The sequence below is a fragment of the Notolepis coatsorum genome, assembly GCF_963971535.1.
Source record: "Notolepis coatsorum genome assembly, chromosome: 1".
NCBI lineage: Eukaryota > Metazoa > Chordata > Actinopteri > Aulopiformes > Paralepididae > Notolepis > Notolepis coatsorum.
Window position 1 is genome coordinate 18269190 of NC_140165.1, and position 16624 is coordinate 18285813.

General features: G+C 44.6%; 1 protein-coding gene across 1 annotated transcript in view; it reads right to left on the minus strand.

Annotated features, from left to right (window-relative positions):
- Window positions 1–16229, minus strand: part of LOC311225344 (putative N-acetyltransferase camello) — a gene marked incomplete at both ends in the record, with an annotated part of 39402 nt that extends 23173 nt beyond the window's left edge. Inside the window, one exon of the mRNA XM_084310589.1 lies at window positions 15621–16229. Coding sequence (XP_084166715.1) covers window positions 15621–16229 — 609 coding nt within the window. The remainder of the gene's footprint in view (window positions 1–15620) is intronic.
- Between the last annotated feature and the right edge of the window lie 395 nt (window positions 16230–16624).

The window sequence follows — 16624 nt, forward strand, 5'->3', positions numbered from 1 at the left end:
TGGTGGGGGGGGGGGGGGGGGGGGGTGGGTAGGGGGGGGGACACTGTACATTGGAATACTGACATACATTTGACATGGAAACTGTACATTGGAGGTGGTTGGGTAGGTGGGGTGGGGTTGGGTGGGGCTGTACATTGGAATACTGACAAAGCCATGCTTGGTCTTTATTGTACAACTGGGTTAGGACATTTGTAGGGGCCAGTTTTGAATTGCAGTCTCCCGTAGGTGTTCTTTGAGAGTGTTTTTGAAGGTGGGTAGTGATTTACATTCCTTTACAGCTTTGGGTAGGGCGTTCCACATTGTTGTGGGCTGGCATAATTGCGAAACGTGTTTAGTCCCTTGTTTGAGCCGAATCTGGGTTTTACATGATTTGTGGAGCTCCCTCTGGTGTTGTGATCGTGGTATTCACTGACCTTTGGGAAGTATTTTAACATGTACATGGGTACCTTGGTCGTGTAGTGTATCTTGTAGACCAGGCCCATTGCAAGTTGCTGTACTCTGTCGTCTACTCTAAGCCATCCTAGGTTGGCAAAGTGTGCAGGGGTGAGGTGGGTTCTAGGAGTCAGGTCAAGCAGTAGTCTGACTAGTTTGTTTTGAGATGTTTGTAATTTGGTTTTTAGTGCCTTTGAGGTGCTTTGGTACCATGAGGTGCAAGCATAGTCGTAGTACCCTTGAATGAGTGCTCCTGCCAGAGTCTTCAGGGTATTCTTGTTTACCAGGGAGGAGATCCGGTACAAGAATCGAGTTCGTTGATTGACTTTTTTTATTACATTGGATGCCATTTTGTCACAGGAAAGATTAGCCTCTAGGATGTAACCCAGGTAGGTAATTTCATCTTTCCTTGTGACAATATTGTCACCCACTGTAACTGAGAAGCCGTCTGTTTTGCTGAGTTTGTTATTTGAACCGAAGAGAATGGACTCTGTTTTGCCCATGTGTAATGATAGTTTGTTGTCGGCGAGCCATATGCAGATTTTGCCTAGTTCCGAGCTGAGGGTTTTTTCAACCTGTAACTTGTTCTTGTCAGAGACCAGCAGGGCTGAGTCGTCCGCAAACAGGAACAAGTTGCAGTCACAAGCTGACGACATGTCATTTGCATAAATTAGGAACAGTAGTGGTCCTAGTATGCTTCCTTGTGGAACACCACAGTTCACTGTGAGGGGGGGGATAGGGTACCGTTTACCTCCACCATCTGTTCTCTCCCCTCCAGGTAGGATTGTATCCAGCTCACTGATAAACTATCAAAACCAATTGCTTTTAGCTTGTCAATCAGAATGGTGTGATTGACAGTGTCGAAGGCCTTTTGTAGGTCTAGCATGACCATGCCGCAGTATTTGCCCGCGTCCACCTCTTGCTTGATGTGGTCGTTCAAATAGAGAAGGCATGTGTCAGTGGAGTGGGATGTTCTGAAGCCAGATTGGAATTCGTAGATTCGATTTTTATCCGTAAGGTACTTTTCGACCTGTTCGTATACTATTTTTTCCATGACTTTCGAGATGGATGTAAGGATAGAAACAGGGCGGTTAGAGCAGGCAACTGCACCTCCTCATCCATCAGCCTCAACATAGGGGCCCCCCAGGGCTGTGTTCTGAGTCCCCTCCTCTACTCCCTGTACACACACGACTGTGTGGCTCAGCGGAGTAGCAATACAATCATCAAATTTGCTGACGACACAGTGGTGGTGGGCCTGATCTCTGCTAACGACGAGAGGGCCTACCTGGAAGAGGTCAAGGTCCTGGCGGGATGGTGCCAGGAAAACAGCCTCTCCCTGAACGTCAGCAAAACAAAGGAGATGATTGTGGACTTCAGGAGGTCGGGGGTCAAGGACTACAGCCCCCTCAGCATCGACGGGGCACCGGTTGAGAGAGTCAACAGCTTTAAGTACCTCGGAGCCTACATATCCGAGGACTTGACATGGACCACACACATTGACAGTGTTGTGAAGAAGGCACGACAACGCCTCTACTTCCTCAGGCGCCTAAGGAAGTTCCAAGTCAGTCAGAAGATCCTTAAGAACTTCTACTCATGTACAATAGAGAGCATCTTGACCGGCAACATCACCTCCTGGTTTGGGAATAGCACTGCACAAGACCGAAGCAGACTACAAAGAGTGACACGTTCAGCCGAACGCACAATTGGAGGGGGGCTCCCCACCCTCCAGAACATTTACAACAAGCGTTGCAAGGGCAAGGCTAAGAGAATCATTAAAGACTCCAGTCACCCGAACAACTGCCTCTTTGAACTGCTGCGGTCAGGCAAGCGATACCGGAGTCTCAAGGCGAGCACAGAAAGACTCAGAAGAAGCTTCTATCCCCAGGCCATCAGGCTGCTAAACGAACAATGAATGAACACTACACAACAACAACCACCAAACGCACATAGCACACACATCCACACGCACACACTCACTTTAAACAAACACACTGTAGCACCCACTCCACACACTTTATAGCACACACCCACTTTAAACAAACACACTGTAGCACCCACTCCCCACACTTTATATTTATTGATGAAGGATTGCACTACAACTCGTACACCTTACTGTAAATTGTACCTAAAATTGTACCTCATCCCATTTCTGCTTTGCACTAGATACATTAGTACACTGCATAGTATTGTATATTATATGGTAACTCAGAACATTGTACATATGTCTATACCGAACACTGTGACCTCATTTTTCTTCTTCTAAATTACATGCTATATTATGTTATTTGATACTATCTTGTCTAGCACAGTTTCTGGAGCGTAACAGTAAGAAGCATTTTGTATGAAAGTATTCTGTACTTCTGTATGACAACTATTAAAGAACTTGAACTAGTTGCCTGGGTCTAATTTGCTGCCCTTTTTGTGCAGGGGTGTTACTCTCTCTATTTTGAAGTCCTTGGGGACGTGTCCCTGTTTTATGGAGAGGTTTATTATGTGTGTGATGACTGGGGTGATGGCGGCTGCTGAGTCTCTGAGGAATTTGGAGGGGATGTTGTCATGGCCAGTGGCCTTGTTCGGTTGGAGGGCGCTCAGTTTATTGAGTACCTCATCTGTAGTTACCATTTCCAGTTTGAAATCGTCTTTGTGGACGCCTAGGTTCTTGTAGTATGCTACTATGTGTTCTACCCCATACTGCCCTGAGTGGGAGGGTAGTTTGTTTACCAGTGTTGTGGCTATGTTTGTGAAGAAAGTGTTTAAGTAATTGGCTACATCCAGTTTGTCTGTGATGAGCGTGTTGTCCGTCTTTATGTTTATGTTTGAGAACCTGGTTTTAAGTTTTTTTTACTGCAGCCTAGTTGATTATTGAGTAATTTCCAAAGTTCACGTGGTTTATTTTTGTTTTCCTCAGTTTTGTCATTGATGACATTTTTTTTGCAGTTTTTATCATGGAGTTTACGTCATTTCTTAGTCTGTTTCTTTCTAGTTTGAGTTCAGTCACGTGGGCTTGGAGTTCACTGCTCGTGCTTTTGGTAAGCTTTGACTGACTTTTATGAAATTCAGAGAATTTTTTGTCTCTGGCTTTCATAGCGGTCAGTATTTCAGTGTGCATCCACGGCTCAGCGCGATTTTTTACCCTGGTGGTTCTTAGGGGGGCCATGTTGTTTAGTATTGTTGAGAATTTGGTTTTGAAGCCAAGCCAGGTTTCTTCAACCAGTGTACCATTGAGTTCATCTGACCAGTCCAGGCTCTTCAGTTCAAGGTTAAAGGCCTCGCTAGAGTACGTTTTGAGGTCTCTAGATGTGACCATTTTGTGACAGCCAGCCTTTTGCTTTAGCTTTTTGCGGGAACAGAATATCATATAATGATCACTTAACCCGCATGCTATCACCCCTTTATTGGAGATCATGGACTTGTCGGAGGTCAGGATGAGGTCAATGGTAGTCTGGGTTGATTCACACACCCTTGTGGGTTGGGTGATTAGCTGGCTGAAACCGTGCAGATCAGAAAATCTACTGAAGGCCTTGAAGACGGGTGCTGCTTTACGTAGCATATCCGGCTGGTTTTAACCTACCAGCAGGTAACCAATCAGCAGCAATTAGCTAATTAGCAGCCCTCACCTGTATGCCCAGTGACACAGGCAGGGGTGCAGTCGTGCACACACGCGGTTACACGCCGTGTTATTAGATCACTGAGGCAGAACTAAGTACGCGCGATCGCGCACGGATGTGTACTCGCGTGTACGCGCACACAAAAATGCGCTGTATCCATTCGTTGTGAATAAGTACCCGGCCGGCGGCCACGTTTTACATAACAAAAAGCGCAGATAGACTAGGTGTCTGGGTGTTGGCTATCTGAATGCATCTCCCCCTTCATTCTGTGTGACGGCAGTGGAGGTGAATACTAATGGTAATGTGGCTCGAAATTCGTGATTGGGGTATACCTGCTTATGATTGAATCAAGCGTCTGCCGTGCTGCGCGCCAGCTTTCCAATTGCTCTCGCGCGCGCACATTCACACAAATACAGAGCAAGAAGAGCGTGTATGATAGAAAGATTGCACTTGCGTATATGCGCTTGTGTGTGTGTGTGTGCGTGTGTGTGCGTGTATGTGTGCGTGCGTGTGTGTGTGTATAACTGCGCGCGCGAGTGGGTGCGTGTGAGCGCACCACAAGGTTCATCACCAAACCTCCCTTGCTGTGCACTAGGAGTCATGCACACACAAACTTCAAGTAAACACAAGTTGTCTGATTATTTTAAGTTTGCTTTTGTGTTTGTGTGTAAAACAATTTCTTTAATTGAATTAACTTAAACTAAAAGTAAATACAAACTAAATTAACAATGTAACTTACATTGTTAATTTAGTTTGTATTTACTTTTCTAGTTTAAGTTGATTCAATTAAAGAAATTGTAACTACTATTACATTTAAAACATTGTTTGTTTTTCAACCATATCTGTTGACAATATAATTTCTTTATATATTGAAGGCTACATCCTGCTACCTTTTTCAGCTTCTCTATTTCAAAAAAAAAAAAAAAAAATCTGTTCTGTGCGCATGCACGTGCGTGTTCTGGTGTGCACGTGGCGTGGCGTGTTACCAGTTCCCATATTACGACTGCACCACTGGACACAGGAGTGATCAGGCTCATGGTACATAACACCTCCCCCACCAAACTGGTTGCCCAAGAGGCAACCACTACATATCAAACCCATAAACAAAAAAAAAAAAAAAAAACGTGACCCATTTAGTTGTCAGGGCCACTACCACAACAGCGATAACGGGCACCACAAGCACCGGTACTATGACCGTGAGAGGGCGTCTGCCAGCACGTTGTCCCTCCCACGAATCTCACCATGCTGCGAAGAAAAACCAAAGGGTTATGGTCTGTATACACAACAAGGGGCAAACTGGACGATCCAACGTAGACATCAAAATGGTTCAGGGTAAGAACCAAAGCGAGCGCCTCCTTCTCTATAGTAGAGTAGTGCAGTTGATGCTTGTCAAACTTTTTAGAAAAGTAGCACACGGGATGCTCTACCTCCAATGCATCCTCTTGCAGGAGGACGGCTCCAGCACCGAGGTCACTAGCATCTACTGCTAACTTGAAAATCAGGAGCTGACAGAACTGGAGCACTAATCAGAATGCCCTTGATACTCTCAAAAGACTGTTGACAGGTCTCAGTCCACACAAAAGGTACCTTAGGACTGAGCAGATTAGTCAGAGGGGCAGCAACAGAAGCAAAGTTCCTACAGAAACTCCTATAGTACCCTGCCATACCTAGGAAGCGCTTCAACTCCCGCCTGGTGATGGGAGCCGGGAAGCCCACTATAGCCTCCACCTTAGCTGCAATGGGGCACACATGCCCACGTCCAACCACCTTACCCAGGTAGGTAACCGTGGCTTGTCCAAACTCACATTTTGCAAGGTTAACTGTCAAGTTAGCTTCACCCAACCGCTTGAACACTTCCGCCAGATGCTCCACATGTTGTGACCAAGAGGAACTGTGGATAACCAGGTCATCCAGGTATGCTTCACAGAACGCTACCCCTGCCAGGACCTTGTTCACTAGCCACTGAAACGTCGCTGGGGCATTTCGCATGCCAAAGGCCATCACCGTATACTGGCAGAAACTCTCTGGTGTGACAAAAGCGGATATCTCACGTGCTTGCGGAGTAAGCGGAACCTGCCAGTATCCCTTTAGCAAATCCAATTTACTTACAAAGGCTGTTGAACCCACCCGATCGATACAGTCATCCATCCGAGGAAGAGGGTACGAGTCCGGCTTGGTTACTGCATTAACTTTACGGGAGTCAGTACAGAACCGATGTACCGAGTGCAGTCTGGCTTATCAACAAGCAGGCAGGGGGAGCTCCATGCACTAGAACTAGGCTCCGCAATGCCATGTCTCACCATATAGTCTACTTCCTTACTCAAGATCCGTCGTTTTTCCGGATTCACCCTGTAGGCATGTTGCTTAATTGGCCCTGCACTACCAACATCAATGTCATGGTCGAGCACATTAGTACGACTAGGGACATCAGAAAACAAACGTATATGCTGTCTAAGTAGGCGCACCACATCCGTACGCTCAGGAAGTGGCAAGTACGACAGGTGGGAGTCCAAGTCACCTAGTATCTGAGTGTTTGGCAACCTGCCCTGAGAAATCTCCTTCGACACAGAACAGTCGGCTACAATAGGAGATGCAGAAATCGTTAGAACAGCCACAGGCTTGACCTCTGACTGGTCCATCTGAGCCCTATCATTGTACACCTTCAACATATTGACGTGACATAATCTACTCTTGCGCCTGCGGTCGGGAGTCTTAATCAAGTAGTCGACCTCACCAACTTTGCGCTCAATTGAGTATGGCCCACTGTATTTAGCCTGTAATGCAGAACCAAGAATAGGCGAGAGAACCAACACCTTGTCTCCCGGTGAGAACACCCTATGACGGGCCCGCTTATCATACCACACCTTCATTTTTCCTTGGGCTACCTTTAGGTTCTCTTTCGCTAGTTCACATGCTCTACTAAGCTTAAAGTGGAAATGAAGCAGTGAGCAATGTGATCCTAGTTTGTTTGTTGTGTACCTTGTGTAAGACAGGGTTCTATAATCAAATGTGAAATCTATCTTATTTGTCTGAAAAATCAAATATAATATCCCTGTTTTCAACATGGGCGCCGCCATTTTGTTGCTGACGTCATGCCACTGGTTGGGTGTATACACGGCTGGTTAGCTGCCTATAGTGAATGGGTCAGTCAGTAAATAAAATGTTGCCTACAAAACAACGGGGCCGCGGTGGTTCTGTTTGTATTGCTCCTGGCTGTTCAAACTAATTTTACCATGTGAGAGAAAGGAAAGTTGGTTAATTTCCACAAACTACCAGTGAAAAAAACAGTGTTGTTGGCACGTTGGCTCAGGCTGGCTGCACTCAGGCGGCGCGACCAGCCTGTTGGACAGGGAAGGAGGATCTGCAGCGAACACTTCATTGCCTCGGATTATGTTGTTGGGGGTGGAAGGTTTGTCCAGAAGACCACTAATCAGCTGAAGCGGTTCCCTCGGTCTTCGACAGACAGACCGGCGTTAGCTCTCGGGAGCGATCGCTAGCTAGTTGGCACCAGCCGGGGACCGGAGTTAGCTCTCGGGAGCGATCGCTAGCTAGTTGGCACCAGCCAGGGACCGGAGTTAGCTCTCGGGAGCGTCGCGGAGCATTCAGCCTGCTGGCTACCTAGATCCACTTCAACCAGCCGAGCGTCGGGAGCTCCAGCAGCTTGTTGATGTGCTAATAGCCTGGAGCCAGCTACCGTTAGCTTGCCGAGGCTATTAGCACACCGACAAGCTGTGTAGCCAGCTACCGTTAGCTTGCAGAGGCTCCAGCACACCGACAAGCTGTGTAGCCAGCTACCGTTAGCTTGCAGAGGCTCCAGCACACCGACAAGCTGTGTAGCCAGCTACCGTTAGCTTGCCGAGGTTCCAGCACACCGACAAGCTATGTAGCCAGCTACCGTTAGCTTGCCGAGGTTCCAGCACACCGACAAGCTGTGTAGCCAGCAGGCTGAATGCTCCGCGACGCTGGTTGAAGTGGATCTAGGTAGCCAGCAGGCTGAATGCTCCGCGACGCTCCCGAGAGCTAACTCCGGTCCCCGGCTGGTGCCAACTAGCTAGCGATCGCTCCCGAGAGCTAACTCCGGTCCCCGGCTGGTGCCAACTAGCTAGCGATCGCTCCCGAGAGCTAACGCCGGTCTGTCTGTCGAAGACCGAGGGAACCGCTTCAGCTGATTAGTGGTCTTCTGGACAAAACTTCCACCCCCAACAACATAATCCGAGGCAATGAAGTGTTCGCTGCAGATCCTCCTTCCCTGTCCAACAGGCTGGTCGCGCCGCCTGAGTGCAGCCAGCCTGAGCCAACGTGCCAACAACACTGTTTTTTTCACTGGTAGTTTGTGGAAATTAACCAACTTTCCTCTCTCTCACATGGTAAAATTAGTTTGAACAGCCAGGAGCAATACAAACAGAACCACCGCGGTCCCGTTGTTTTGTAGGCAACATTTTATTTACTGACTGACCCATTCACTATAGGCAGCTAACCAGCCGTGTATACACCCAACCAGTGGCATGACGTCAGCAACAAAATGGCCGCGCCCATAATGCTAAATGCTTCAGAAATGCACACAACAAATCGTTTTTTCTTAGAAACTGCTTATTTTTATAACGTGATTTCTTCTGTGGCTTATCTAAATACTAATGTGATGCTATGAATATGTATTTATCGCACTGCTTCATTTCCACTTTAAGCCTGAAGTTACACACATAGTCCAGCAAATTAGAAGAGGAAGGAGTCTGGTCAGCCAACCACTTTTCCTTCAGCAGTTTCAAAGGACCCCTCACTGTGTGGCCGAACACCAGCTCAGCCGGGCTGAATCCAAGAGACTCCTGGGTTACCTCCCTAGCAGCAAATAGAAGCAAAGGGATTCCATCATCCCAGTCTTTTTCAAACTCTGTACAATATGCCCGCAGCATTGTTTTGATAGTCTGGTGGAACCTCTCCAGCGCTCCCTGGGACTCTGGATGGTAGGCAGAGGAAGGGCAATGCTGGATAGACAACTGTTGGAGGACCTGAGCAAAGAGACGGGACATGAAGTTAGACCCTTGATCTGATTGAATAACCTTCGGTAGGCCAAAAGTCGAAAAAAACCTAACCAGAGCCTTGGATATAGCTGGGGCTGTGATCTTGCGTAGAGGAATGGCTTCAGGGAAGCGGGTCGCTGCACACATAATAGTCAAAAGGTACTGGTTCCCTGTCTTAGTTCGAGGGAGGGGACCAACACAGTCAATGAGGATCCGCTCAAAAGGTTCCCCAACAGCAGGGATAGGCTGCAGAGGAGCCTGAGGAATCTTCTGGTTTGGTTTACCAACAACCTGACACACATGGCACGAGCGGCAATATTGTGCCACATCTGACTTTAAACCAGGCCAACAAAAATGTCTTAGCACACGATCATAAGTCTTCCTGACTCCCATGTGACCAGCAAGATCATGATCATGTGCTAGATGCAGCATATCAGGACGATACATGGCTGGAACAACAATCTGAAACACACTGCCCCAGTCATCCAGACTGGACAGGTTAGGTGGTGTCCACTTTCTCGTGAGCACGTCATTGCTAACAAAGTATCCTTGAGACGTATCTATCATTGCACCCTCTAAAACCGCCTCTTCAAAGAGGGACGACAAGGAGACATCCTTGTTTTGCTCTAGTACCAACTGCTCATGAGACGGTATCACCTTACCAAAACCCTCATCAGGGCCACTTTTCAACTCAACAAAGAACGTGTCACTAAGTGTCATATCACAATCTGAGTTAACAACATCATGGGTGTCACATTTGACCTTTGACATTGCGCGTGTTACAGCACACACAGGGAACACTCCTGGATGTTTCTGTGCCAACTCATCAGGAACCTCAGAAACTACAGGGACAGGAATTACAACTGGAGTAGCCAGCACTTTTCCACCGGCCAAATCGTTCCCTAGAATGAAGGACACACCCTTTATGGGAATGTGAGAACACACTCCTACAACAACATTGCCTGATACTAAGGGAGAGTTTAGCGAGACCTCATGCAAAGGGGTATTCACAAAACCTCCTCCAAAGCCCTGAACAATGGCACCGGAATGCAATGAAGAATCTTCCGAAAATGGCAAAATCCCATCCAGAATGAGAGACTGAAAAGCTCCTGTATCTCTCCATATTGTAATAGCCTGCTTTGACCCTAATGCACCAACCAGGGAAACAAATCCATTCATCATAAACGTTGAGGAGCCCTCTAGCTCCCTGTCTGCCCCTTTGATACTTCGCACCCCACCCTCTAATGTCGGCATAGGTGTCCTGCCCATGGTTTCTACCAGAGCCACAGTTTTTACATTTTTCTGCTTAAGCACAGAACATCTACATCTAAACTGCAGTCAACATGGCCCACCACATGTCTAGCCTAAGAAACACTAAATCAGGCCCTACCACACTACCTGTGTTTTCTGGCCCCCTATTCTACCTACCCTTAAGCTAATGCCCTGTAGACCTAACCCTCTTCAACCACACCTGCTACCAGCCAAAGATCATATTTGACCATCCACCCGTCAAGTACATGGTATGGTACAAGACAAGTAGATGGTACTAATCACTTCTCTGACTGCCCCAGGAGTATGTGGTGCACAGGAAGCTAACAAACAACCAGAAAATAATGTCCCTACCTACATGTGGTGTGCACTAAACTATATATTTTAACAGCATTAAGTAGTCACATCAAATTATAAACAAAATAAGGGCATACTCACCTGTTTGATGAAACGGCTCAAGCCCCCACGTTACACAACATGTAACGAACACCCACACTATAGCACCACGACACACCATGCAAAACAAAAACAAAACAAAAAAATAAAATTCTAGGGGTAAATATCCCGGACGAGCGCCCAACTGTTACGACCCTGGCTCAAAGGCATGCAACCTATGTGCAAAACCGACACCAAAACCCATGTTTAACCCAAAAAGACTGCTCTAACAATGAAATATCGATACAAACTAAAGAACAAAGGATAGAAGATCGTGACAACTCTCCTTCTAGCCACAGACAGAGCTGCATGTGTGACTGAAGGGCTGGTTTTAACCTACCAGCAGGTAACCAATCAGCAGCAATTAGCTAATTAGCAGCTCTCACCTGTATGCAGTGATACAGGAGTGATCAGGCTCATGGTACATAACACTTGGTGCATAGTAGTATAGACATAACATATATTAGCATAGTAGGTAGTAATATAGGCAAGGAAGATTCCTGTATAATAGTAAAAGGTTAGTATATATATTAGGGCTGTCAAAATTAATGCTTTAACTTTGGAGATAAATTTAAATGATTTAAAGCATTAAAATAAATTAATCTAGATTAATCTATGGAGTGAAAAATCTTCAATCTTAGCGCCGCGGATATAAGAAAGAGGTCTAGCTGAGTCAATGTTGATGGTTTTGTTGAACATTTGTATTTCACAGGAGAGAAACTGTATTAAAAGAAAGCTATTAAAATAGTCTTTGAATCTAAATATACTTTCTTTGTGTTGATTTTACATTAATTCCATGATTTTACTCAAGTAAATATCTGTTACAAGCTTCGGTCTTAAGTAGAAAAATGCAAATCTAGATTAATTACAGAAAATTGTGAGATTAATTAGTAAAAAAAAAAATCTATTGACAGCACTAATATATATATAATTTTTTTTTATTGTATCCCTTTTTATACAATCAATGACGAATCAGTCAAGTCTTCAGCCCTTAAGTGGTAATTTCTGAAATTATTTTCTCTTTCCTGCTAATGAGACAAATTTAATTAAATTTCAAACCTTTATTTCAACTCATAAGACACTGAGGTTACCCTCATTTACAACAACAACAACAACAAGCTTACAAAATAAGACACAAATTCATACATATAGGCACAACAAATAAGAATAAACTATAAACATCTGTAAAGACAGTTACAAGTTGATGCAGAGTGGTCAGAGATCATACTTTTAAATGTAGCAAAATAAGGAAGAACCTTCAGCTTCAGAGTCAGTTGGAGGTGTTGGAAGCATAGTCAGTATTTAACATCTTTGAGTAGGAATTACATTTTTATACCTGTTTAAAGGAGGTACACAATCAGCCTTTGTATTAAGTACCTGGAAAACAACTGTAGGGGAACCAGACAACTAACCATGATACCCATGTAACCATTTATGTGCACTGTTTTTTTTGTTTTTATTGTGTTGTTAGTTCCATTTTTTTTTGTAAGTGCTGTTTGTCTATAACTGTTAATACAAATTTAAGTTACAAAAAAAAAAAAAAAAAGGATTTTTATTTTTGTATTTGAACATGTAGAATAGGTTCCAAGATTCCATTACAACAGTGTTGTGATGTACAGTAGGGGGGATATTTACCAATTAGGGCTTTAAAAATAAACAAATACCAATGATAGTTACAGCTTCAACAAACTTCTTTCTACTAATCACAGGAAAGCTGGATCTATTTCTGTACAGGAGGCCAATTTTCTATTGCAGCTTGGAAGCAAGAATATCCACATGGAACTTAAATGAACATTCATCATCGAGCCACAAGCCAAGATATTTGTACTCAGTGACTCTCTCAATGTTAGAACAACTTACAGTAGATATATTATACTTCATCATAATCAACATTTCTGGCTCTGGAGAACAGCATGAATTCCGTTTTACTAGCATTGAGGACTAATTTAAATTGATAAAAAAAAGCTTCCTGAAGAACATTAAAAGAAAGCTGCAAGTTCTCAATGGCCAACTGAACAGTGTCAGCGATACAGTACACAATAGTATCATCCGCATACGAATGAGCATGACAGTCATTCAAAGAATTCAGATTGAGCAGGATCCGATTTCACACACTGACGTCTAAAAGATATATAATCCTGAAACCAATCACATACAGCACTATAAATACTAGATAACCTTTTTAAAAGCAGGTGATGATCAACTATATCAAAGGCTTTTGACAGATCTATAAAGAAAGCAGCCTGTAACGGCCAAAATGGATTAATGTGCAGTGGATTTATGTGACCAGAAGGTGGCGCTTCTTTTATTTAAGCGTCAGGTAAACCTGTAGGAGGAGGAGTTTTGACCCGGAAAAGGGCAATGGTTTTTGACCGCACGCACGACGCAGGTCTCAGGTCGAAATGTTTGTATCTAATTAGTTATTGTGTTCATTATTATTTATCAGTTTATGAAGACATCCTGTTTGACGGTGAGGGAAAATAAATATAATTTTCCCAGTAAAGCTGCCTGCACGTATCATTGGGACAAAGGACTGTTTTGGTATGAGACCAGCAGTATAACACCGGCGCGTCAGTCAGTCTAACTACGGGATCAAAATTGCTCAGTAGCTCCGTATAAGACGGGAGCTCCTTTAATACAGCCAATGTTTCCTCTTATCTAAAGCTGAAATGTCATTAGTAATCATGGTACCAACACCATACGACTATGCTTGCACCTCATGGTACCAAAGCACCTCAAAGGCACTAAAAAACAAATTACAAACATCTCAAAACAAGCTAGTCAGACTACTGCTTGACCTGACTCCTAGAACCCACCTCACCCCTGCCCACTTTGACAACCTAGGATGGCTTAGAGTAGACGACAGAGTACAGCAACTTGCAATGGGCCTGGTCTACAAGATACACTACGCGACCAAGGTACCTATGTACATGTCAAAATACTTCCCAAAGGTATCACAACACCAGAGGGAGCTCCACAAATCATGTTAAACCCAGATTCGGCTCAAACAAGGGACTAAACACGTTTCGCAATTATGCCACATCAATGTGGAACGCCCTACCCAAAGCTGTAAAGGAATGTGAATCACTACCCACTTTCAAAAACACTCAAAAAACACCTACGGGAGACTGCAATTCGAAACTGGCCCCTACAAATGTCCTAACCCAGTTGCACAGTAAATGACCAAGTATGGCTTTGTCAGTATTCCAATGTACAGTGTACAGTTTCTCTGGTCTGCATCCCCTTAACAATTGTATGTATTGAGCTGTACTGTACTGTACCCATTCTGCAATCTGTTAATAAACTTTTCAATCAATCAATCAATCAATTATTAAGTTTGCAGACGACACAGCGTCAAAAATAACAATGAGTCGGCCTATAGGGAGGAGGTCCAGCACCTGGCAGCGTGGTGCGCCGACAACAACCTGGCCTTCAACACCAAGAAAACCAAGGAGCTCATCATGGACTTCAGACCAGAGCCAGCGTGCATCATGCCCCCGTCCACATCAATGGGATGGCAGTTGAGCGTGTCTCAAGCTTCACATTCCTGGGAGTCCACATCTCCAAGGACCTCTCTTGGACCTCTCAGCACTGGTTAAGAAGGCTCACCAGCACCTCTTCTAACTGAGGAGACTGAGGAAAGCCCACCTGTCCCCTTAGATTCTGGTGAACTTTTAGCAGTGTGCCATTGAAAGCATACTCACCAACTGCATCACAGTCTGGTACAGCAATTGCACTGCCTCTGACTGAAAAGCACTGCAGAGGGTGGTGAAAACCGCCCAGCGCATCACCGGTTCACCACTCCCTACTATTGAGTCTACCAAGAAGCGATGCACTTGATCCTTCTATTATCCACCCACTGTTCTCGGTGCTACTCTGTACATTGTATGTTGCTGTTGCACTTTACTGCTATATTTGCACTCTGGTTGGATGCCAACCTTATTTTTGTTGTACTGTATACTTGTGCTGTATAATGACAATACATTTGAATCTAATCTAATCTAATCTAACTGGTGTGTTCAGATAAATGTAGATAAATATTTCCTAGACCAGACTTCAAAGACTTGGTGGCTTGGTGGTCTTGATCTAATGAAAAAAACACCACACCATGACAAGTGGTCATACTCCGCCACTGCAATAACCATTTTCTACCACATTTACCATCCCGGGAAATGTGGTAGAAAATGGTTATTGCAGTGGCGGAGTATGACCGCTTGTTTACCATCCCGGGAAATGTGGGCTTTCTACCCTGGTTGGGGAATATGTACATTAAACGTGTTCATGTAAACATGACACATCCACCACGGAGTCTGTGAATGTAAAGACTTCACAGGAAATGTGTGTAATCACTGTTTCCCCACATTTACTGTAACATATTGTATTAGGCTACATGCAATAAGTCCTGACGTCATCTGTTTAGCAACTACATGAAATCTATCAAGTTGTTGTTGTCTCTATTATTTGAATAAGCTCAGTGTCAAGATGCAAGACTTGCTCGAGATTCCCAATACATTTACCCAACCTCTCTGAGAACAGAGTCATACAGTCTTTTATTACACTACATTACAAGAGTGGAGAGCTAACTCAAGATAGAGATGAGAGTACTGATGCAATATTGCCATGACTACACTCAAGAAATCTCTTTATACACCCCTCTTTGTACACCCACTTATGTCAGGACTGCAGGTTGCTCTCTTCATTGTGTTCATTAAAGTGAAAAAGTACATTTTTTACACCAATCTTTTACATTTTAATTACTTTTTTTTGTTTGATATAGGACATGTTAGTCAAGCATTAGCTAGAGGCAGTGAGCCATTGATTGCGCCTGTATGTGTTTCTCCATTAGGAGAATTTTGACCCTGGACAGCTTTGTCATCCAATCAGGAGCCATCAATTTGGTGTGTGTCAGGCTGTGGATGAATCCCATCTTCTGATACAGGGCCACTCTAGCAGCATACGTGGAGCTGGTTTCCAGGACCAATCTGGTGAGACCGTGCTCCTTACAGTAGTCAACCACCATTTGGGCCATTCTGGAACCCAGACCCAACCGTCTGCATGACGACGAGATGCTCATTCTGAACAGCTCCCCGTATCTCTCCCCTCCGTTCTGCTTGGTCACCATGGCCACCATACCCACAATCTGCGACCGCCCACTAACCTCAGCCTCAGCCACCCAGAAGCAGTCGTCTGGCTGGGTCAGATAGTTCCCTGGAATGTCGAAGTTAGAGTAGACCCCATGGCAGGCATAATAGACCAGGCCCACCCAGCCTCCTATTAACAACAAGGCCCCTAAGACAGAGCCCAGGAAGTAGCCAGCAGCACCGAGCCCCAAGGTGATGCCCAGATAGAGAGGGCTGCTCATGGCGTTGTAGAAACACGGGCCGATGTGCTCCAGAATGCCATCGCTGAACAGGGTCAGGACCAAGTCTTTGTCCAAGGTACAATATGGCCGAATCACCAGCTGCATGACTAGAAGAAAAGGTCATAGATCATAGATATTTTAGCAGAATGTTCATTAAAACCAACTTCATATAGTATGCATACTATATGATTTTTCATTCAACCTTTATGCCTAAATGATATTATTTTATTTGACTTCATGAACTATTATTTATTCGGTAAAGAAATAAGCTAATAACCAGCATATGACATTGAAATGATATCATATAGGCCTTGTTCCTAATAGCTAAGCAGATAACTGCAGTATTTGGCAGAATTGTCCTACAAGCAACACATTCTGAATGAACATTTTCTTGTGTCTACTTTGTTAAAAAAGGATGCTAGCTACTTAATATTCCAACATGGCCACCACTTATCAGGATGGTTGCCACAAATAAAATGCCATTTCATGTCATAGAATTT